At 45.8% G+C, this 23,377-nt stretch overlaps 1 protein-coding gene and 1 non-coding gene across 2 annotated transcripts in view; one reads left to right on the forward strand and one right to left on the reverse strand.

The window, feature by feature from the left end:
* The window catches only part of SH2D4B (SH2 domain containing 4B), an 83,388-nt gene that overhangs the window by 32,721 nt on the left and 27,290 nt on the right, over positions 1-23,377 (forward strand). Inside the window, exon 4 of the mRNA XM_007464226.1 lies at positions 12,588-12,735. Coding sequence (XP_007464288.1) covers positions 12,588-12,735 — 148 coding nt within the window. The remainder of the gene's footprint in view (positions 1-12,587; positions 12,736-23,377) is intronic.
* On the reverse strand, positions 1,132-1,204 carry TRNAE-CUC (transfer RNA glutamic acid (anticodon CUC)). Its single transcript has one exon. It is a non-coding gene; the product is annotated as a tRNA-Glu (tRNA).

The following is a 23,377-nucleotide window of genomic DNA, read 5'->3' on the forward strand; positions in this document are numbered from 1 at the left end:
CTAGGGGCTTCCCTGGTGGCGCAGTGGTTGAGAGTCCGCCTGCCGATGCAGGGGACACGGGTTCGTGCCCCGGTCCGGGAGGATCCCACATGCCGTGGAGCGGCTGGGCCCGTGAGCCATGGCCCCTGAGCCTGCGCATCCGGAGCCTGCGCTCCGCAACGGGAGAGGCCACAACAGTGAGAGGCCCGCGTACCGCAAAAAAATATATATATATACTAATCTACATTGTTTTATATATCTTTCGTTATTTCATTTCTTTGCACTTAATTTTTCTTCACTCTGGAGTGTGGTATGATGTATGGCTCTCACTTTATTTTCTTCCAAATGGCTAGCCCGTTATCCTAACATCATTTACTATGTAAACCTTCCTCTCTCCTCTCACTAGATTTGCTGCCTCGATTCTTACTTCTTACTTACTTTTGGATCTTTTCGTGGATTTTTCTTCTTTGACTGACTATTCCTGAGCCAGATTTAATTGTTTAATTATATGCAGCTTTAACATAAATTTTACCATCTATTAAAGTCAGAGTCTATCATTACTCTTCATTTCTAAAATGTCCTTTGCTAATCTCATCCATTTTTTCCTGTTAGAGATACTTTTGAAATATTTTCTCACTATCCCCCTCCCCCCAACATCAAAAAAGCAACGTGGTGGTTTTTATTGGAATTGCATCAATGCTATTGCTGTATTTGTGGAGGATGAACATTTTTATAATATGAACAAGTAAATCTTGTTCGGGAATGTGATATGTTCTTCCTTTTATTCAAAGCTTCTTTTTTGTCTTTGATATAGGTTTTTTTTTAAACACCTGTAAATGCACTGGCCACCCAATCCTAAACATTCTCAATGACATACGTACCTGTGGGCTTCTATTTTTTGGACTTTGGTAAAATTTATTGTTTTATTTAGGTGCCCTACATTTCTTTTCTAATTAAACTTTAGGCTTAATATTTTTCATTGCTATTGTGATTGTGCTCATTATTTTTAAACTTATTGCAATTGCTAGTTATATATTTATATTGTTACTGGTCTCCTTAGTTAACTTTCCTATGAGTTGCATTTTTTTCTAGGAGATTCTTTTGAGTGTTTTTTTTTTTTTTGGCTGCACCATACGGCTTATGGGATCTTAGTTCCCCGACCAGGGATTGAATCTGGGCCCTCAGCAGTGAGAGCACGGAGTCCTAACCACTGGACCATCAGGGAATTCCCATCTTTTGAGTTTTTAAGTGAAGCAATATTTACTCTAAAACACTTTATTTAAAAAAAAAATTCAAAGTTGAAGTGGAAAGAAAAATGAAGTGAATACTCACATATTATCCACTTAAATTTACCAATTATTAATATTTTGCCACATTTTCGCTCTCTTTCCTTCTCCCTCCATGCACGCAGGCACACACACACACACACACACACACACACACACACACACACATGTATGCACTTTTTGGTTGCTGTCATTTTGCTGAATAATTTGAGAGAAAGTGGCAGACATAGTAACTCTAACCCAAGGGTTAGCAAACTATTTTCTGTAAAGGACCAGATAATCAATATTTTGGGCTTTTTGGGTCTGCCTCTGTCACAACTACTCACACAGACCATCGTAGCGCAAAAGCAGCCACAGACAATATGTAAACAAAAGGGTGTGGCTGTGGTCCAGTGAGAATTTTAATAATGCTTGTCAGCCAGGTTTGGCCTGGGAGCCTCAGTTTGCTGCCTCCTGATCAAACCCTAATCCTTCAGCGAGGATCTTCCATGAAAAAGGACATTTCCTGTCATAGCCACAATAATCATTATCACACTGATTGAAATTAACAATATGATTCCATAATAGTAACTCAAATCTAATCCACAGTGGAGAGGTATTTGGGTTGTATTGTTGGATTTTGCATATGATTATTTAAATCTGCTGGGGAAGAAAAACAATACTTTTTATATGTCTCCAACAGCAAAAGTCACCTCTTCCAATCTCTGGACTCCCTCCTCCCTAGAGGTGAGCTGAGTCCCAGATGCTGGGAGGGTAGCTCAGTGGAGCTGGGGTCTTGGGGCTCAGTTCCCAGCAGAGATTTTCTGGTTGATGTTCTTCTTGAGGACCTCAGTGATCGACGGATATAAATTGTGGGCTGGCTCTGTGTCGGGGTTCATGGAAGGATCATAAAGCTCTGTGGCCAGGCATCAGGTTCACTGAGGGACCCAAATGCAGGCTTTGATGTTATTTCCAAAGAAGGTTATCATTGTTATGTGTTTGTTTGTGTTTTAAAAATTAATTTTCTAAATGTGGATGTGTTTAATGTACATAGTAACCCTGATGGATATGTCTGCGTTTTGAGGAGCCTCAGAAATGCAGGTAGCATCTTTGAGGCCCTGGAGGGGCTCATTAAGGAACATCAGATCAGACTCTGGCATTGGACAGTCCATGTTTATGAGCTGGGATATTTTCTGTCAGAGCTGTCTGTAAATGAACTACCCTTGTATTGTGACGAGCTCTTCATCACAGGAAGTGGTTATATGTAGGCTGAAAGTATCTGAAAAGGTTTCTGTGGTGGATTAAGTATGCCTCTCGGTAAGTTTTTGGCCTCACCTCCCTTTGAGATGTGGGGTCTGCTTCCCGTGCTCTGAGTCTCCGCCAGCCTCGTGGCGAGCTTTGGTCTGTAGGATGCAGTGGAAGTGACTCTGTAACTTCTGAGGACGGGCTGTAAGAGATGTGTAGCTTCTACCTTTGGCCCTCTGGCAATGCTCACTTTTGGAAGCTGCCTCATGAGAAGCCCTCCTTGCCCTAGACTCCCAAGTTGCAAGGACACCCAGGCTAGAGCCAAAGAGAGGCTACGTGGAGAAACACCGAGGCACCAGGCACGTGAGTGAAGCCTTCGTGGTTCTTCCAGTCAATGACCTCAACCAAGTGATTGACCTTGGCTGACACAATGTAGGGCTGAAGGGCCACCCAGCCAAGCCCCGCCTCAATTAATAGTCCACAGAATCACAAGCACATAAAACGGTTGTGTTTTAAGCCACTGAATTTGCTGACAGCTTGTTGTTACTTAGCAATAGATAACTGCAACAGCTTTGCCAAAGGGATTTATGCATCGGGCTAGAAATTGGTTTAGATAATTTTTATGTGTCTTTCAACACCAAGATTCTAACATAATGTGAGTCTTGCATGCAGCAATGCAGCAATAACATTCATCTAATTTAATACTTCTTTTTCCCCCTGAGAACCTAAGTGCAGGTTGTTTGGGGGAAGGTGGTGGTGGTAGTAATAAACTCCCTGCTCTCAAAAAGCTTACAGGGTGCCAGGGGAGAGACAACTCTATGAGCAGCCCTCAGCCCTAACCACACCCAGGGGACCATAGAGGGCGAAGGTCCCTCCAGGAATCTTGCACGAGCAAAGACAGGAAATGGAAAGCAGATCTGTGGAACGATGAATGGTCCGCTGGGGGCAGAGAAAAAAGCACACGATGGGTGGAGCCAGATGTAAATGTGGAAAGGTAGGCTGTGGAGTCCTTGGATGCTATGCTAAGGAGGTGGACTGTTTTCTGTGGGCAAAGCAGACCTGTGAGGATACAGAGGGCCATGGTTGGATCAAGTTTTATGAGGATAACTGGTGGGGATGGTGTGATTCAGGTGATGAAAGTTTGCAGGGAGAGAGAGGCCAGTTAGGAGATCTGTGCAGTGGTCAAAGTGGGAAATAAGGGTCTGGACAGAGTCTGTGACTATGGAGAGATAGAAGGGGATGGACAGAGAGAAACGGTGGTCGTGAAATCAACAAGGCTTGGCATCAGTTAGATGTCGGGATGAGGGAAAGCAGAGAGCAAAGTGTCTGAGCCCCAGGCTGAGGGATGGGTAGAGGGCACCACCCTCTAACCGTGGGGACCTGGGAAGGAGGTGCAGACTTGGAGGAGAGAGAATGTGCTTGGAATGGCTGTGCTGAGGGTTTTTTGTTGTTGTTGTTTGTTTGTTTTATTTTATTTTTTTACCACCCAGAAGGGGGAGAGGGGTGGGGGCTAGAGGAGAGGAGAGAACCTGGATGAGAAGCCTGGTGGTGGAGGGAGGTTGGCTGGGCTCACTTTGGGCAGCCTGTGTTGAGGATGTAGACGCGTTCTGCGAATTCTCCTGGTCATAGGAAATTCCTTTTAGAAAATGGGGGGGAAAAACATCTCAGAACCTTATGTAGGGTTAAAGAGGGAACTTCAAAATAGGAGATACAGACAGCTAAAAACATGTTTTTAAAAACCATTCTGTTGTGGCTGGCACCATTTGAATGAGATTTACATAGAAGTGTTTGGGTTTTTTTTTAGAAAAAAGGAGATCATGAGGCCAGATAAAATTTGCATTTTTTCCCCTGCTTTCTTAACCCATAAGACTGATTTCGAATGCTTCTCCCTCTGCTTCCGACCACAGAACATGGGTTAAGGATCCCGCTCTCTCCCTCTCCCTCAGGGCCTGTGACCTCCTTTCTCCACCTCCAAGTCTCCTGCCCCCTCCCGCCTCCTCCCAGTTTCCCTGATGAGGAAGTCACCGTACAGCTAAGTTGTCCTTTCATTTTTCTCTGTTTTCTGTTCAAGGTCACTCTCCTTTTGTTTTTTCTCCTTTAAGGCTGGAGTTCGTTTTGACCACCTCATGACATCCTCCACAACTAGAGAAACTATCGCTGTCTTATTCCCAATCAGGTTATAACCGGTGGGAAAACCTTCCAATTTCCATTTTCTCTCGAAAATTGTAGGCTTTATCTGAGTTTCTCTTGGGCAAGGCTGGCATCAACAAGACAGCGTGGTGTGGTTTACCCTTTCCCCATCACGGATCATCACAAACCCTCTCTTCATCAACTCGTTAGTTCACTCACTCTTTCGGTCAGTGTTATGGAGCACCCAGTATCTGCTAGGACCTGTGCTGGGAACCGGCGATGGAGGAGTAAACGACACAGGCCTGGCCCTGTCCTTTGGGAGTACATCATCCCACAAGGCACAATGGTATCATTGGGGCCAGGCTAAAAAACAAAAACGACTATAGCTTCCAGAAAAAGCATCTGTCTCCGTGACATTTTCCACTGGGGTGAGACGGGCCAGGCCTCTGTGGGCTCCTGCGGTGTGCTGTTACTGATGGGTTATCAGGAGAAGGGGGATTGAATAAGCTGGACAGCTCAGAGGGCTTTGGGCTTGCCAGAAAAAAGCAATCGACTCCTAAGGTGGAAGGCGAGTGTTTTTGCCTATCTGCCTTTTGGCTGCATTGGCCTTTGGCTGCTAAGCCTAAGAAAGATGGCCTTTTCTTCAGTCATCACAAATGACTCTGAAAGTAGCAACAGTGAAAGTTTTCAGGCAATTTTAGCTGTGAAGGTTGAGCATTTTAGCAAAACCAGGGCGAGAATATGTGGTACTCTTTATTTGTAATTGAAAGCGTTTTCTTTTGTCGACACATCCCTGTGAAGAGCTTGCCTCTGTCACAGTAACTTACCAGTTGCTTTCCTTTGAGATGGAGATTGATGCAGGTTTGGCTCTTAGGTGTTGTCTCAATCTCAGGAGGAAAGGATTGAGTGAACAGTGGCACTGCCATCCGTCTATCTATCTGTCTATTTATTTATTTATTGGTAGTAATTTTTTCCCATCTTTATTGAGGTGTAATTGACAAATCAAAATTGTATGTGTTTAACGTGCAAAATGTGTTGTTTTGATATACATGTACGTTGTGAAATGATTACCCAATCAAGCTAATTAACATATCCATCACTTCACCTGGTTACTTTTTTTTTTTTTTTTTTTTTTTTGTGGTACGCGGGCCTCTCACCGCTGTGGCCTCCCCCGTTGCGGAGCACAGGCTCCGGACGCGCAGGCTCAGCGGCCATGGCTCATGGGCCCAGCCGCTCCGCGGCATGTGGGATCTTCCCGGACTGGGGCACGAACCCGCGTCCCCTGCATCTGCAGGCGGACTCTCAACCACTGCGCCACCAGGGAAACCCAAACCTAGTTCCTTTTTGTGTGTGTGATGAGAACACTTAAGATTTACCCTGAGAAAATTTCAAATATACAATACAGTGTTAATTTATAGTCCTCATGCTGTACATTAGATGTCCAGAATTTATTCATGCTGCATAACTGAAACTTTGTGCCTTTTCATCAAACACAGCTTAAGTATCTATAGACAGAAGAATAGATAAAAGAGGTAGAGTATATATGTATATATGGTGGAATATCATTCAGTCTTAAAAAAGAAGGAAATCCTGCCAGTTGTGACAACACGGATGAACTAGGAGAACATTATGCTAAGTGAAATAAGCTAGACACAGAAAGGCAGATGTTGCATGATCTCGCTTAAGTGTGGAGTCTAACAAAGTCGAACTTGCAGAAGCAGAGAGTAGAGTGGAGGTTGCCGGGTTGGGGTCAGGGGATTGGGCACTGCCATTGACCATGCTGCTTCATGTCACCACAGCTGGTTGGAGTAGGAACACTGCATTTAATTTGAGGTGGTTGGTCAAATGCTATTTATCTATGGTACGCCAGTCACGACCCTTCAGTGTCCTTGTTATGGGCTAAATTGTGTCCACTTAAAATACATACGTTGAAGCCCCAACCTCCAGTATCTTACAATGTAACTATATTTGGAGCTAAGGTCTTTAAAGAGGAAATTAAGTTAAAATGAGGTCTTTAGGGCGGGCCCTAATTCCCTATGATTGGTATCCTTAAAAGAAGAGGAAATTTGGACACAGACATGTATGAACACAGAGGAAAGACCATGTGAAGACACAGGGAGGAGATGGCCATCTATAAGTACTTTGTTATACACCCCTTATCCTTACAAGGGAGTAGGACTAGGGGGCTGAAGCCCCTCTGGCTCTGACATGCCTTGACTGCCTGGATTTTCCCTGAGACCCACTCCTGTCTGGAAGACTCCTGGGGGCAGATGATGGATCTATAGTCCCCTGGTGGAAGCTGTCTTGGTTGGTGCCCTGTGTATTGCGTGATGTGGTGACCACAGTCAGGTTGGGGATTCCTGGGGGAGGAATAGAAACCCACTGTGTAAACTGTGAAGTGCTGTGCCAGTGTGATGCTTCCTTTTTGTGCTTCTGAGATGCTAGTGACTGATGAAGGTGAAATACAGCTTTGGGATAAGATTCAACTTCTGCTTTGGAGTCAGACAGACCATGGTTCCACTTTTGCATCAGTCATTAACTCTCTGTTCTAGTATTTTCCCATCTTAAAACCAGCCAACCAACACACCGTCCCTCCCCATTTCTATCTTAACCCCACGTTCCCCTCTGGCTGCCACTTCCTGTCTCTGCTCCTTTTTTACAGGAAATGTCTTGAAAGGGTTGTCTGCGGTCACTCCCCTGCCTCCGCCACGCCGCCTGGATGACTGCCCATCGCACCACTAGGGCTGCTGTTGACAAGATCTCCCATCACGTCCTGAGACCACATCCTGCTGTCCCTTGTTGCTTCTCTGTCCTTATCTTTTGTGATGTCTCAGCAGCCTGAGCTCAGCTTACAACTCCCTTTTTACTTGAAATGCTTTCCTCTCTTGGCTTCCCCCACGGACGTCGCCCCTTCTGGGTTTTTATCTTACCCCTTGGTCTGCCTTCTCAGTCTCCTTTTCTGGCTCCAGCTCTTTCTCCCAACTTTAAAATGGCTCAGCGCCCCAAGACACCCTGGCTTTTTTCTCTTGATCTACCTTCTTTCTCGCATTGATAACATCAAGTCCATGGCTGAGAAACATCACCCCCGAGCAGAGGACCTCTCAGTCAACATCTGCAGCCTGTACCCACCCTCAAGTCCTGGGATCACACGTCCCACTGCCCACGGCAGGCCTCTTGGATGTCAGATGGCGTCTCAAACTCATTAAAGATAGAATTGTGTTTGTTTTCCTTCCAGCCACAGTGGATAATTCTCTACTCAAACATGCCAAACCTGTTTCCAGTGCTGGGGCCACTGCACCTGTGGTTCCCTTGCTCTGGAAATTTCTTCTCCCTGAGACTCGCTCATCAGCCTTCTTATTATTTAGGTCTCAGATCAGTCCTGTTTGAGAGGACTTCTGGTCACGCAGCCTACAGTAGCCTCCCAGACTCTACCACTTACCCGGTTTTAATTCTCTGCACGCTTTATTATTTCCGATATATTTTTTTATTTTACTTGATGAGTGTTTTTCCATCATTGGAAGGCAAGCTCCGAGAGAGTGGTGCTGTGCCTGCCTTGATCATGGCTACATCCCCAGCGCCTGGAGCAGGCCGAGCCTCCTGGACGCTCAGTAGGGATTTGGTGAACGACTAGATGAAGCCGCTCAACTCCTTTAGCCCTTAATTCCTGACGCCTAGAGAGTGGGTCAATAAGAAGCTGGAATTTTGTCTATGTTTTAGAATTTAAAAAAACCATTGGATTGGAGAAAAGTCCTCAATCTGTGCCATTTCAGAAGCAACAAAATCCTTGCCTTTTTTTTTTTTTTAAATGAGGGACTCAAAACTCAGTTACTGTCTTCTTTTTTTTTTTTTCGATCCATTAAAATATCAGTGGACTGCAAAAGTTATGAGCCACAAAAACAGAGAAAATGAGAGAAGGGAAGAACAGATGAGAAAATGTCCACAGAAGTTTGGTTTCTGGAAGACGGAGGGAGAGTGGTGCGTGGGTCAGCCGGGCTCCTGCAGGAAGAGGGCTGGTGGCACTGAGCCGACTCGGTCCAGAGTCCCCACAGGCTCGGGACTCGGGGGCAGCAGATACATGAAGGCTGGCGCTGAGAATGTGGGATTGGTGGCAAGTTTCTATGTGGGGTGGCTGGACCCTCAGGTCCCTGCTTTCACCTGTTTCTTCCAGGCTACTTGATCCCTTCCTCTAACCAGGAGGAGATGGGGAGTTGCAAGGGCAAGGTTGGGGCTCAGCGTGTCAGGCTGAGTGGAGAGAGCAGATGGGGGGCAAGTGGGAAACAGGGGGAGCAAGCAAAGGTCTGAACTCTGAACAGTGGGACCTGCAGCCAGGTTTGCCTGTAGGGTGTACAGGGCTGGCAACTTTTTTTTTTTTTTTTTTGGTGGTGTTTCTGTCTATAGCAAATTAAGAATTTGAACTACATAAAATCAGCCTATTAGCTCTATTCTGGTGGCCCAATCTCATGTGATCCTATGATAAAAATATTGTGTTGGCGAATAGGATTCATCCGCTTGCTGGGCCACCCTTCTGGAACGAGGGCCTGGCCACTGGGCCCCAGGATGACTCCATAAATATGAATCCTGGAGCTCCTTGGGGCACTTGGTTAACCCCTTGCATGGAGGAGAGGGTCAGAGAGTACCTTGAAGGGGAGAAGCAGGCACTAGGACTCATGTGGGACCTGGTCTGGGCTTGGGGGCATCTTACCTGGACCACACTGCTGCCCCTGCCAGTCTTGGGGGTACTATTTCTGGCCAGTCTTGGGGGAACTTGCAAGGGAGATTTGCAAAAAGACACCTCAAAGCATCGGTTTCCCATGAAGTGTGGGGCTTAGGTTAGGGGTCCTGCTTGCTTGAGTCTAAGGGCTGTTCTACCTGCAGCCTGCATCCCACCACAGACTCCTGGGATGCTGGTGGTCTCATACCACCCAGGTAGGACAGAGAAGACACTGAATAATCTCAGAGGAAAGACCTCCAGATACTTACATTTGAGGGTCCTCAATGAAATGGCTGATCCTTCATCCAGTCTTCCTAGAGTTAAGCCCATCTCTCAAGGAAACCCTGACTACACACTCCGAGTCTCTGTTTCAGATACATACTTACTTCCTCTCTTGAATGTGAGCAGTCAGGGAACATCAGGCATCAGAGGAAAGCCTCCAACACGAATGACAGGCGCCAAATAAAACAAACGTAAAAGAAAACAAAAAAGCAAAGAAGAGAGGAAACAGATCTAAATCAGAATATGGGCAAGAAAAGTCTCTAAAATCCTCAGAGATGAGCTATTGCATTCATGACACAATTTCAGGGTGCAACGAAGCAAAAAGAAACAACCAAAGAATAAGAAAGAGGGCTTGGGAATTACAAATGTGCTAGCTGAAATAAAAAATTCAGTAGAAGGTTTGGGGGATAAAGTCAGTGAAATCAGCCAGGAAGTAGAACAAAAAGACAAGAGACGGAAAATAAAAGAGAAATGATAAGGCACTTATTGGGTCAAATCAGGCAGTCCAGCAGTTGACACATAGGGGTTCTAAAAAGAAGAAAGCAAAATGAGAGGAGAAGAAATTATCACAAAAATTCTAGGCAGAGATGTATTAGACTAGAAGGACCTGAAACTCCAATCAAAAGCATCTTGAGTGCCTAACACAATCAATGAAAGAAAATCCACATCAAGGCACACCTATTAAAAAGGTTCAGGAACTTCCCCGGTGGTGCAGTGGTTAAGAATCCGCCTGCCAATGCAGCGGACATGGGTTCGATCCCTGGTCCAGGAAGATCCCGCATGCTGCGGAGCAACTAGGCCCATGCACCACAACTACTGAGCCTGCGCTCTAGAGCCCGTGAGCCACAACTACTGAAGCCTGCATGCCCTAGAGCCTGTGCGCCAAAACTACTGAGCCCACGCGCTGCAACTACTGAAGCCGCGCACCTAGAGCCTGTGCTCTGCCACAAGAGAAGCCACTGTAACGAGAAGCCCGCGCACCGCAATGAACAGTAGCCCTCACTTGCCACAACTAGAGAAAGCCCGCGCGCAGCAACGAAGACCCAACGCAGCCAAAAAAAAAAGGTTCAGAATTCAGTGATAAAGAGAAAAATTAGTGCCTTATGCGGAAGAATGAGAATCCGAGTGCAGTACTGGATGCTGGAAGACAAGATAGTAAAGTCTTGCAACTTCTGCAGGAATTTTTTTTTTTTTTTTGCCTTACGTGGGCCTCTCACTGCTATGGCCTCTCCCGTTGCGGAGCACAGGCTCTGGACGCGCAGGCTCAGCGGCCATGGCTCACGGGCCTAGCCGCTCTGCGGCATGTGGGATCTTCCCGGACCGGGGCACGAACCCGCGTCCCCTGCATCGGCAGGCAGACTCTCAACCACTGCGCCACCAGGGAAGCCCAGGAAAATTATTTTTAATCAGATTCTGTGCTTAGCTAGAAGTTACATGTGAAGGTAGCATATAGATATTTTCAGACAAGACTGTATATACACATATAGATTATATATAGATCTATCTATAGATATATATATAGATAAATACATACATACATATATATATAAATATATTTTCAGACAAGTGTCTCTCTGTGCATCCTTTTCTGAGAGGTATTGTGAGCTATGTTGCTGCAAAATGAGGACGTGGACAAGAAAGAAAACATGGAACAAAGAAACAGGGGCTTCAACTCACAGGAGGCTGAGAGGCGAGTCCTGAGAGGACAGATGGACTGGAGACGCAGATGGCAGCCAGCTGAGATGGGGAAGGAGAGATGCATCTGGGGGGCGGGCGTCCCTTGGAAAAGATCACTGCTGTATTGCCTGTTATAAAAAAAAGCACTTGGTTAAACACAGAGAAAGATTTACTGCAGATCTTAGAGAAGTTTGGCAAAAATTCAACATTCTACTTTCAAGATAAAGCAACTAGTAACTCAGGAAAGAAAATTATTCGAAAGAGAAGTCGTCACTGCCATGTTTTACTGAGTTTCAGATGCCATTAATTGTAAAATCTATGATTATTTTAAGAAGAAAGAAAAAAACTGTTGGCTACGAAAAAGGCAAGTAGTAAGTTGTAAGACATACATATTTTAGAGATATTAGAAAGTTAAAAAATGTAATTCTTAGAATTGGTGGAAATAGCACCCTATTTGGCGTTACGGTGAACTATATTTAGTTCTGCACCCATCTTTGATTTAACCACAAATTGTGATGTAAATCTATTGTGAGGGTAAAGGAGAGGAAAAGTATGGGTTTGAACCTGTGTGGGAAATATAAGTGCTAAATACTCATGTACCAAAAAAGAAAGGTAGTAGTTAATGTCTAAAATTGATAAATCAAGAATTAGCAGCATTATTCAGACATGGATGTAACCACATGAAGGAAAGCTAAAATCATTGAGGATGGTGACCTCTGGGCAGTAGATGAGGGTGGGGTAGGTTGGGGTGAAGTGGATTGGAGAATTGATGTTTTTTTACAACAAGCCTTTTGACATATAATGCATGATTGACACGTGTGTGCATGTTGCTTTGATTAAACAAAGGTAGAGGAAAATACACACACGGCCTTTTTGGGGCTTGAAAGCAGGACAATAATTGGAGATTTGGGGCCCCCAGAGCTGCTCTCTCTCTGAAATATCTTCTCTGAAAATAAGATTAAGATATAATCATATCCTGCTTAACTGGCCTCCAGGAAGACCAGGGGCCCCTCTCCATGCCTCCCTTCCCCTCTCCCCCCAGAATGGAAGTGTGACCAAGGGTGGCCCAAAGTCCTCTTACTCTTGCAGAAAGCTTTAGAGTCTACAAATCGTTCACATGTTTCAGGCCATCTGATCTTTACCATGGCCTGATTAGGTGTAAGTATCACCGTTTCCTGTGCGTAGAGACAGAGCCTGGAGGGGCACCACTGGCCCACCTCTTCCCGTGACAGCTCAGCCCTTCCCCCCCGTGCCCTGTTACCGTCACCTAACGTCGTCCTGTCCCCGTGGTATCTTAGAGGAAAGAGGAAGAGGAGAGGAAGCAAGGAGAAGAGCAGATTCGCCTCCAGGAAGAGCAGAGGGCGAAGGAACTCTACTGGACCCTGAAGCAGGCCCAGCTGCAGAGCCGCCCCAGTGAGAAAGAGGAACGCGAGTGGGAAGAACAGCGTGAGTAGAGCTTGTCTCTCGGGGACTGGGAGGCCGGCCTGTCTCCTTCACCCACTCCCCTCCCACCTGTCTATTTGCTCAGTCATCATTCCAGTTCACTCAGTCAGCCCAGAAGCCTTTGCCTGGGGTCAGCCATGTGCGTGGTCCTGCTAAGGACCCAGGGGGTAAGGGCTCCATCCTCAAGGAACTTACTTGCCTGTTGGGGAGGTTTCTTGTACGAAAGAATAAAACCCTACATTTACTGAGTTACCAATATTTTTCTGACTCTGTGCTAAGCCCTGGGGATCCAGAGATGAGGGATCACGGTCCTTATCTTGGGGGAACTCACTGGCCTGACAGGAGCTAGACACACAGGCTCAGGGCTTTGAGGGAAAATGCACACGTTCTGTTGGAGCACACGATGGCTATCCTGGTGGCGTTCCAGTTGAGTTATGAAGTGAGGCTTGATGGCGGCGTAGGGATAACAAAGAAAGCTGGAGAGGGCCCTTGGGAAGGAGTACCTAGAATATGACAAAGGAATGTGGTGTGCTTAGGAAGTTAGAGATGTATGGGGTGACTCTTAAACTTGGCGAGTGTCAGGGGTGGTAAGAAGTTAGGTGGGAAAGAGAGGGTGGAACCAGGTTTGAAGGGTGGTGTTTTAATATGTTCTTGAGATCTGCTTTAATCAGGTATGGTTAGACATTGAGACATGGAAGTGACTGTCTTGCAGGAGGAAGTCTTTCCTCACAGATTCCTAGACATGGAGAGCATAGCATGCCGGGCAGGGCCACATGGGGAAGCACCAGGGTGAGTCAGGAGACAGAGGGAGCAAGGGGAAAAAGTGGGCAAGAGCCTTCATTGTGGTTTCTTTGGAAAAGGTAAGGTAGGGCAGGGTAAACAGGCTTAGGATTGGCTAGTATGAATAATTTCAGCAGGCTCTGGGGTCCAGGGGGGCTGTCTCTTGTTCTCTGATACCTGGCCCTGGGGTGATTATGGCAGATGGATAGATTGTGGAGTGTAAGAACTAGATAAAAGAGGTGGTTGGAATGTGGGCTTTGCATTGGTTAGTTTGCATTTGAAAGGCACACTTGCAGGTGAGTCCTTTACTAGAATTGGCTAGCTCTTGGAGGGGCAGTCTCTGAAGGATCGGCAAGGCCCCAGATGTCAAAACTTTGAAAAATACAGAAAATAAAAAGGCATGATTAATATAGGTGGACACCGGGAGCTTCTAAAGGTGAGTGACATGCTTCAGGCTGGGTTTGGGAGTGAGAGGAACTCGGGCCACAGCAGGGAGAGCAGAGATGTGAGGTGCCTTCTGCTGGCCAGCATTCTGGTCCTCAGCACTTCTTAGTCATCTGCCAGATTCATTAAACAGACAAAAAAATTGAGATGTAATTCACATACCATAAAATACATCCTTTAAAAGTGCTCAATTCAGTGGTTTCTAGTATACTCACAAAGTTGTGCAACCATCACCACTATCTAATTCTAGAATATTTTCATCACCAGAGAAAGTAACTCTGCCCACTGGCAGTTACTCCCCCCCCCACCACCACACCCCTGGAAACCATTCATCTAATTTCTATCCCTATGGATTTGCCTGTTATGGACATTTCATATAAATAGAATCATACATTATGTGACCTTTTGTGTCTGACTTCTTTCATTTAGCATGTTTTCAAGGTCCATCCACATTGTAGCATGGATCAGTCATTCATTGCTCTTCATGACTGAATAAAATTCTAATGTGTGCATACACCTCGTTTCTGTTTATCCATTTATCAGCTGATGGACATTTGGGTTGTTTCCACTTTTTGGCTATTATAGATGATGTTGCTCTGAGTATTTGTGTATGTTTTTGTGTGAACATATATTTTCATTTCTCTTGGATGTATATCCAGGAGTGGAATTTCTGGGTCATAGGATAACTCTAAGTTTAACATTTTGAGAAACTGCCATACAGTTTTGCAAAGTGACTGTACCATTTTACATTTCTGCAAGCAATGTGTGAGTGTTCCAAGTTCTTCATACCCTTGTCAGCACTTGTTTTTTGTGGCGTTTTGCTCTATAGCAATCCTAATGGGTATGAAGTGCTACCTCATCGTGATTTTGATTTGCATCTACCTAACGACTGCCACAAAAATACTGAGGATCATAAGAAACGATTATGAACAATTATATTCCAACAAATTAGATAATCTAGAAGAAATGAATAACTTTCTAGAAACATACAACCTACCCAGACCGAATCATGAAGAAATAGAAAATCTGAACCGTCCAGTTACTAATAAGAATATTGAATCATAAAGTTATATATGGATATTCAACCTCACAGGGGTCGGTGCCGCTGACCCCGCATTATTCATGGGTCAACTGTATTTCTTTTGACATTATAGAGGTAAGCTTTTTTGTAAAGTCTCTTTGCTTCTACTGAGAGTTTTGAGGAAAACTGGAAGGAAAAATTAATATCAGTCCCCAAATAGAAGATACCATGCCTGTTCAAAAGCAGGTTTTTCTATAGAGCAGGAACCAGGAGATAACTGTGGGTGGCAGCCTTGGTGTAGAGGTGTCCTGTCTTCATGAATGAAATTACTTGCCAGATTTATTTTAGGTGCTGCAAGGCATCGATTGGCTCCCTGTTTTGGTATGAACTCATGGCAAACTGTAGCGTTTGGGAGGTCAGGGACCTGCCGATCTCTCAAAGGATGACCGTGATGTCTACTATTGGAAAGGTCAAGCAACATTTTTATTTATTTATTTATTTATTTATTTTGGGCTGTGTTGGGTCTTCGTCTCTGTGCGAGGGCTTTCTCTAGTTGTGGCGAGCGGGGGCCACTCTTCATTGCGGCGTGCGGGCCTCCCACTAGCGCGGCCTCTCTTGTTGCGGAGCACAGGCTCCAGACGTGCAGGCTCAGTAGTTGTGGCTCACGGGCCTAGTTGCTCCGCGGCATGTGGGATCTTCCCAGACCAGGGCTCGAACGCGTGTCCCCTGCATTAGCAGGCAGATTCTCAACCACTGCGCCACCAGGGAAGCCCATCAAGCAACATTTTGATTTTGATCTTGAATGTCCAGTCTCATGGGTTGGAATTTGGCCGATTGAAATTAGGCGTATACGGTCTTGGTTTTTGCATGGGAATTCTTGTAATGCTTATAAATGAAAATGAAATCATTCAACCATCTTAAGTCAAACAAAAATAATAGTAATAAAAGAAATATACTGGCCTTGGAAAAAAACAAAAAAAGAATGTTGAATCAGTCATAAAAAATCTGCCAACGAAGAAAAGTCCAGGAGCAGATGGCTTTACTGATGAATTCTACTGAACATTTAAAAAAGAATTAATACAAGTCTTTCTCAAAATATTCCAAAAAAATTGAAGAGGAGGGAACACTTCCAAACTCATTTTAGGAGGCCAGCATCATCTCATACCAAAGCCAGATAGAGACAATACAAGCAAAGTAAATTACAAGCCAGTACCCTTGATAAACATAGATGCAAGAATCCTGTAATATTTTGCTACAGAATATTTGTACATTTGGAAAGGCCCCCTGGAGGAAATGGCATTTGGTTTGGGAAAAGTGGGGAGGTAAATAAGGCGGGCAAGGGCATCGCAGCCGAGGGAACAGTACTGAGCAAAAGCAAGGTCATAACGTGCAGAGAACACGGCACATGCTCTGATGTGGTTGCAGCCTGGGGTTCATGGTGGGTACTGATGGAAATGAGGCTAGAAAGATAAGATGGGCAAGAGCGAATGAAGAATTCATTTGTTTAAATTTGGAATGGATGAAGAGATGGGTGAAAAAAGTAGGCAGGACAAAATTTATACTGAAAAAAATAGTGAACGATCACAGAGTGAAGTCACACGAGGCTACTGTGGTCTAGGGAGGGAGCAATGGGCTGGGAGCCTGGTCCTAGCTCTGCCACTTCCTGGTGTGTGACCTCGAGCAAGTTGTCGCTCTGCTCCGTTTCTCAGTTTCTTCATTTGTGAGATGAGGGTAATCATGGAGAGCTGAGGGTGAAATGAGAGGGAGTAAGCACAGGTGCTCTCAAAGTTGTGAAGGGCTGTCACTCATGAAGTGTCCCTCTTTTTTGTAGCTACACAATGAGATGGAAAGTTATGGGCTGGGCTGGTGTTTCATTGGTGACGGAGGATGGAAATCATCTGGCCTCAGCGCTGCCTGATTGCTAATTAATGTACTGTGTGGCAACCGAAAATGGAAAAACCTACCCTGAACAGAGAAAAGATGTGATCATTCAGGCCCATGATTTTGGTTCCTCATTTTATTCTTTCTTAAATGATGAGCTAAGCTCTGGAAGCTGTCATTCAAATCCAGCAAAGCCATTCTGCACTCAATTAACTTAATATGAAAGATATAGTGGGCCATTAATCTACTGGGAGCAGGAGTTTTCGATAAAACACCTAAATTAAATTCCCCAAGTTAGAAAAAAAGGGAATTGTTCCCTTTAATATCACTTGAATACAGAGTTAGTTATTCAGTTCAAACAGCGGAGCAGGCTCTGGCTTCTGAGAAGCTCTGAATATATCAGGCAGAAATTCACTTAATAATTTCTCAACTGTGAATTTGGAGGAGTGCGAGTTAGGTAACCTTTAGTCATCCAGAGATTTAGAGATGAGCCGGCCTGACTTGGTTAACGGTATCATTTACAAAAATTGGAGCTGTGTGACTGTTCACTCCTCCCCTCCCTCTTTGAGCTGTGTGGTCCCGGTTGTGGGCCCCCCTGCCCATAACTAGCACTCTAGTGTCTCACGCCTTGTGGGGTTTCGGTCAGAGCTGAGAAAATATGTGCTCGGGCGCAGTAGGGAGTCCAGTTATGCTGATTCTGTTCTCTTCGCTCATAAAAGGGCACGTGCTCTGGAGTCTGGGTTTAAAGTCAGTGATTCTAAAATGCTGGGCGCTTGACACAGGCAGAGCTTGAAGGGGCCTGTGGAGATGGGGTGTGGGTCTGCCGACGGGGTGGGCAGAGAAGAGTTTTGGGCTTGAAGGAAAGCTGAAGGATAGCACGGAAGGATTTTTTTTTTCTCTTTGCTGACGGGATGGGAAATTGTGTAGTTGCTCCTTGGACATAAGTTTGAACTGATCCCCAAACTCCAGGTGCCATGTAGTTTTGGCTTTACAACTCAGAATGATGCCAGCCTGAGTCCCCACATGCCTGATTCATGTCCTGCTTAGGGTTCTCTCCCCTCTTGAATTACTCAGGAATCCCTGGGCGCTTTATATTGTCCCCAAAGTGAAGTCTTTCGGAGCTTCACGCTGGCATGGGGAGCGCTCTGGTCTTAAGGAACCCCTGAAGTTCCTCCTGGTGGCCACAGGGGGTCACTGTTGGCAGCAATCAGGATTGCAAGCAGAACAAGGATGGTTGGCAGGTGATCTCAGAAGCCTCGGAGTCCAGGTAGAGACAGCCCCTTACTTTGGCCTTGTTTAGCTGTTGGTGAGCCTCACTGGGTTTCCCCGAGGCTCATCAGAGTTCACTGTCTTGGCACCAAACACGTCCTCTCCCCAGGTGATGGCTGCTCCAGCAGGTTGAGTCACCAGAGCCCTGTATGTATATCCTTCAGCATCCGGACCACCTGTTTCCCTTCTCCCAGGGGGTCAGGAAACGTACCCTTCTCACGAAGTTTCATTTTTCCCATTTCCCTGACGAGAGCTCCTGACTCTACCCAGCCCCCATTCTTACACCACTTCCCCACCTTCACCCTTTTGTGCCTTAATGGGGCTGGACCCACCCTAGCGGTGGTATTCCAGTCCCCTTATCTCACAGTCAACATGATCATGACAACAATAGATAATATTTAATGAACCTCCTCCATCTGCCCAGAACTGTCCAGGCCCCATCTATGTACAATCTCACTGATGTCTCAAAGTAACCCTACGAGGCCCTCATTTTGCAGATGAGGAAATAAAGTGTAGGTATAGTAATTCAGGTTGTCCAAGGTTCCCATGAAGCAGAAAATGGAGCAGAATTTAAACACATCTACACACATAAACAATTTAAATCTTTATTGGTGCCTTTTCCTGTATACAGGATTATTCACTAATTTTCAGAGACGTTATGCTATTCACCCAAGGGGTTACTACAAATTGATATTGCTTTGAAGCATTTGGTTTCTTGCCAGGCTGTAACTGGCTCATCTGAATTCTATTCAGCACTGAGTCTTTTCTGTCTGGGCAGAGGTAGGGAGAACCATGGGCAAGTGCTCTAGAGACGGGTCTCATGAAGAGCAACAGTTAATGATCTTCCAGAACCTTGTGGCCCCTGGACCTTCCGCCCTGAATCCCATAGGCACCTCTCATTCCACACATCCAAAACTCCATCTTCCTCTTCCCCCACCTGCCTCATCACCTGACTGTCAGAGGCAGAAACTTGGCTGTCATTCCGGTCTCTCTTTTTTGTTCACCACCAATCCCCAAACCACCAAGCTGTAAAGATCTGACCTCCTCAATATTCTTTGAATTTACTCCCCTCCTTCCCATTGTCCTGACATTAACCCCATTGCTCTTTGCCTAGGTTTCTTGTTTCCAAGCCTCTATTCTTGTTCCTGTCAGATTCATTTCCAACACCATAGCCAAGTCAGTCTTTGAAAAGTGCAAACGGGCACCCTGCTCTCCTGCTTAAAGCCTTTCAGTGGCGTCCATCACCCTTTGGTAAAGCACTAAAATTAATTAGCCGGTGTTTATTGGTCTCCTAAATGGCCTTTTCTGTTTCTGCATCTTCACCGCTTGTCCCCTCCCCACAGGAGCTTCCCCCCAGCCATTCTAAGAGGGATGCTCCAACTCCCTCTTGCCTCTGGGCCTCTGCCCCTGAGCTTCCTCTGCCTAGAATAGCCTCTCCTTGGCCTCTCTTTGTTGAATCCTGTGTGTCCACCAGGCATCAGCTGAGATGTCTTTCTCCAGAGGATTTCTCTGCCTGGATGAGGTGCCCCCTCTCCGGGGCCCCATGGCACCCTGTGCACACCCCACACAGCTCCATTCACCATTTGCTGGCGTGTTTCCTCTCCCAGGCAGTAAGCTCTCCAAGGGCGTGGACTGTATCTTGCTGGTTGCTCTATCCACATCCCCTAGCAGGAGCCAGGCAGCCAGCTGATATGGTGACCTTGTGAAAATTAGAAAAAGGCGCTGATTCTGTAAGAAGCTACACTGCCATCTACCAGGAAATTGTTACATCTGTACATATCAATGATGGTCATGGGCGATAGCGCCCCCTGGAGTTGTGCAATGCACAGCTCGGGCCTGCACAGCAGGGAGCTGTCACAGGGAGGCACTATACACACGTGCTGAATAAGTGTGTTTTTAGTGCCCGAATGTGTTATTTAAAGTGTCAAAAACCCTGCCTCTTGCAATAACTAGCCTGGCCATATTTCTGGAGTTATGTAACTGCTCCCAGAGATGCTGCCAAGAGGAAACCCAACTCCTGCTGTTTCTCTTCAGCATTGGAGAACTGAGCAGGAGCCTGGGGCACAGGCAAGGACGTGATTCCAGAGCAGCCTGGCAGTTCTGGCAGCCCTTGGACGAAGCAGGGGGTGGTCTCTATTTTCCATGGAGGGAAAACTAAGACCCAGAGAGATGAAAACTTGTCCTGGGCTAGATAGAGAGTTAGGAGCAAAGTCAAGCAGAATGCTCAGCTGTCTCCCCACCCCTGAGCCTGGGACAGCTGAAACTCCCAGCTCTGGCACGGATGTGGCTGGGCTCCCCAGACTGTGGGACTTGGTTTCTTTTGCGCAGGAGGGCTGCAGGCCAGGCAGTCCTGGAAGGTGGTGTCTTAGCTCTGGGAGGTGGTCCCACGCTGGGCAGATGTGGGTGCATCCTCCGTGCTAGGAGAGCAGAGATGGAAGGGATCTTTCCCCCTGATCTGCAGGTGAGAGAACGGAGGGATGGCAGCAGGGACACAGCTGGGGACATTTCTAGCTAATGGTGACACCCCGCTGTGCTCTGGCCTCTTCATTCTCAGCCTGGTGCTCCCCAAGCCAGAATGTCCTTTTGTTTTTTTCATTTTAATTGTGGTGGGGGACTTCCCTGGTGGTCCAGCGGTTAAGATTCCGTGCTCCCAATGCAGGGGCGCAGGTTTGATCCCTGGTCAGGGACCTAAGATCCCGCATCCTGTATGGCACGGCCCTCCCCCGACCAAAAAGGTAAAAAAACCCAAATAAATTGTGGTAAAATATACAACTTAAAATTAACCATTTTTAGGTGTGTAGTTCAGTGGCACTGAGTACATTCATAGTGTTGTGCTACCATGGCCACCACCCACCTCCAACGTTGGTTATCTTCCCACACTGAAGCTCTGTCCCCATTAAACTATGACTCATTTCACCCTCCCTGTAGCCCCTGGCAGCCGCCACTTTCTACTCTGTGAATTTAACTACTCTAAGTGCAATAAGTGGAGTGTAAGTGAAATCATACAATGTTTGTCCTTTTGTGGCTGGCTTATTCACTTAGCATAATGTCTTTAAGATTCATCCATGTGTCAGAATTTCCTCCCTTTTTGAAGGCTGGATACTGTTACTTGTATGTGTATACTATATTTTCTTTATTTATCCATCGATGGACATTTGGGTTATTTCCACCTTTTGGCTATTGTTAATCATGCTGTTATGAACATGGCTGTACAAATATTTGTTTGAACTCCTGCTTTCAATTCTTTTGGGTGTATATCCAGAATTGGCATTGCTGGATCATATGGTAATTGTATGTTTAATTTTTTATGGAATTGCTGTACTATTTTCCACAGCAGCCGCACCATTTCACATTCCCACCGACAACGCATAAGGGTTCCAGTTTCTCCATGTCCTTGCCAATACTTGCTATTTTCATCTTTTTTTATATACTTAAAAAATTAAAAAAATAATAGCTATCCAAATAGGTGTGAGGAGCAATCTTATTGTGGTTGGTCCATTTTTTCAGTGTCTAAATTCAGCTTTTCTTCTGGTGTTCAGTGTTTTCATGCTGCTTAGCTGTCTTTATGTATTTCTGAGAGATGAGATGGAGAAAGGAGACCCTGGAACCTACCTTAGAAGTGGGAATGGCCATGGTCCCCCTTTGTTCTGCGTGCAGTGCAGGCCTTGGGAACTTGGGCCATGGGAGGAAGCCGGTGACTTCCTCGGTTGGGGCCCTCGTCTCTGCAGTGCGACCTCCGGGGACAAGGACTGTCCGATACTTGCTGCTTCAGGGCACAAGATGCTTATGGTTGTTTTCAATGGGATAGAAGAAAAAACTTCGAATTCTGGCTGAGGGTTTCCATGGCAGAGTCATATGATACAGTTCGAATCTATCCCGGATTCAGAGAAGGAACAGAAGCAACCTTTTAAGATTTCAAAGCTTAATTTAGGGTAAGCTGGGAGTACCTGGCAGTCCAGTGGTTAGGATTTGTCACTTTCACTGCCGTGGCCCCGGGTTCAATCCCTGGTCGGGGAACTAAGGTCCCGCACTGCTCCTAAACAGACCCAGATTTCATGTGACCGAGCATCAAGGGTGCCCGCTCCTGGACTGGCCAAGAATTGTTTATGGCTACATTTTGAACATGGCAACGCCAGGGCTAATGAAAATAGAAGTTTTAGCTAACGCTTACCATGGTGCTTAAAATGTACCTGACACAGGTCTAAGTGGTTTATATTATTAGCTCTCTTAACAACTCATAACAACTTTATGAGGTAGGGACTCTTATTATGTCCATTTTACTTTTGAGGAAACGGAGGCCCAGGGTGATTAAGTAACTTGTCCAGTGTCACACAGCTGGTAAATGAAGTTGAGATCTGAACGCAGGCAGCTAGTTTCCAGAATCAGGCTTTGGGAAATTTGAAGGAAGGATCAAGCCTCCCCTTGGCCTCTCTTTGTTGAATCCTGTGTGTCCACCAGGCATCAGCTTAGATGTCTTTCTCCAGAGGATTTCTCTGCCTGGATGAGGTGCCCCCTCTCCGGGGCCCCGTGGCACCCTGTGCACACCCCACACAGCTCCATTCACCATTTGCTGGCATGTTTCCTCTCCCAGGCAGTAAGCTCTCCAAGGGCGTGGACTGTGTCTTGCTGGTTGCTCTATCCACATCCCCTAGCAGGAGCCAGGCAGCCAGCTGATATGGTGACTTGTGAAAATTAGAAAAAGGCGCTGGGCAGATGTGGGTGTTTATCCTCCCACATTTAAAGCAAACTACATTGCTTTAAAAGAGTACTTCATAGTTTATAGAATTCTATGTTTCATTTAATCTTCATAGTAACTCAGTGTGGCAGACATTCATGTCATTCTCATTTTGACAGAGGTGTAAAGTGAGGCCTAGAGGCATAGAGCTTTCTTAAGAAAGCTGGCATGGAGTGTTGGTGAGGATGGGAGAACAGGGAACCCTGTGCACTGTTGGTGGGAATGTCAAATGGTGCAGCCGCTATGGCAAACAGTATGGAGGTTCCTCAAAAAATTAAAAATAAAGCTACCATATGACCCAGCAATCCCCCTTCTGTGTATATTTCCAAAGGAAATGAAATCAGGCTCTTAAAGAGATATCTGTACTCCTGTGTTTATTGCAACATTATTCACAATAGCCAAGCTATAGAAACAACATGAACATCTGTCAACGGATGATTGGATAAAGACCATGGGAATGAAGGAAATCCTGCCATTTGCAGCAACAGACATGGACCTTCAGGGCATTATGCTAA

Source organism: Lipotes vexillifer, unplaced genomic scaffold (genome assembly GCF_000442215.2).
Source record: "Lipotes vexillifer unplaced genomic scaffold, Lipotes_vexillifer_v1.1 scaffold59, whole genome shotgun sequence".
Taxonomy (NCBI): Eukaryota; Metazoa; Chordata; class Mammalia; order Artiodactyla; family Lipotidae; genus Lipotes; species Lipotes vexillifer.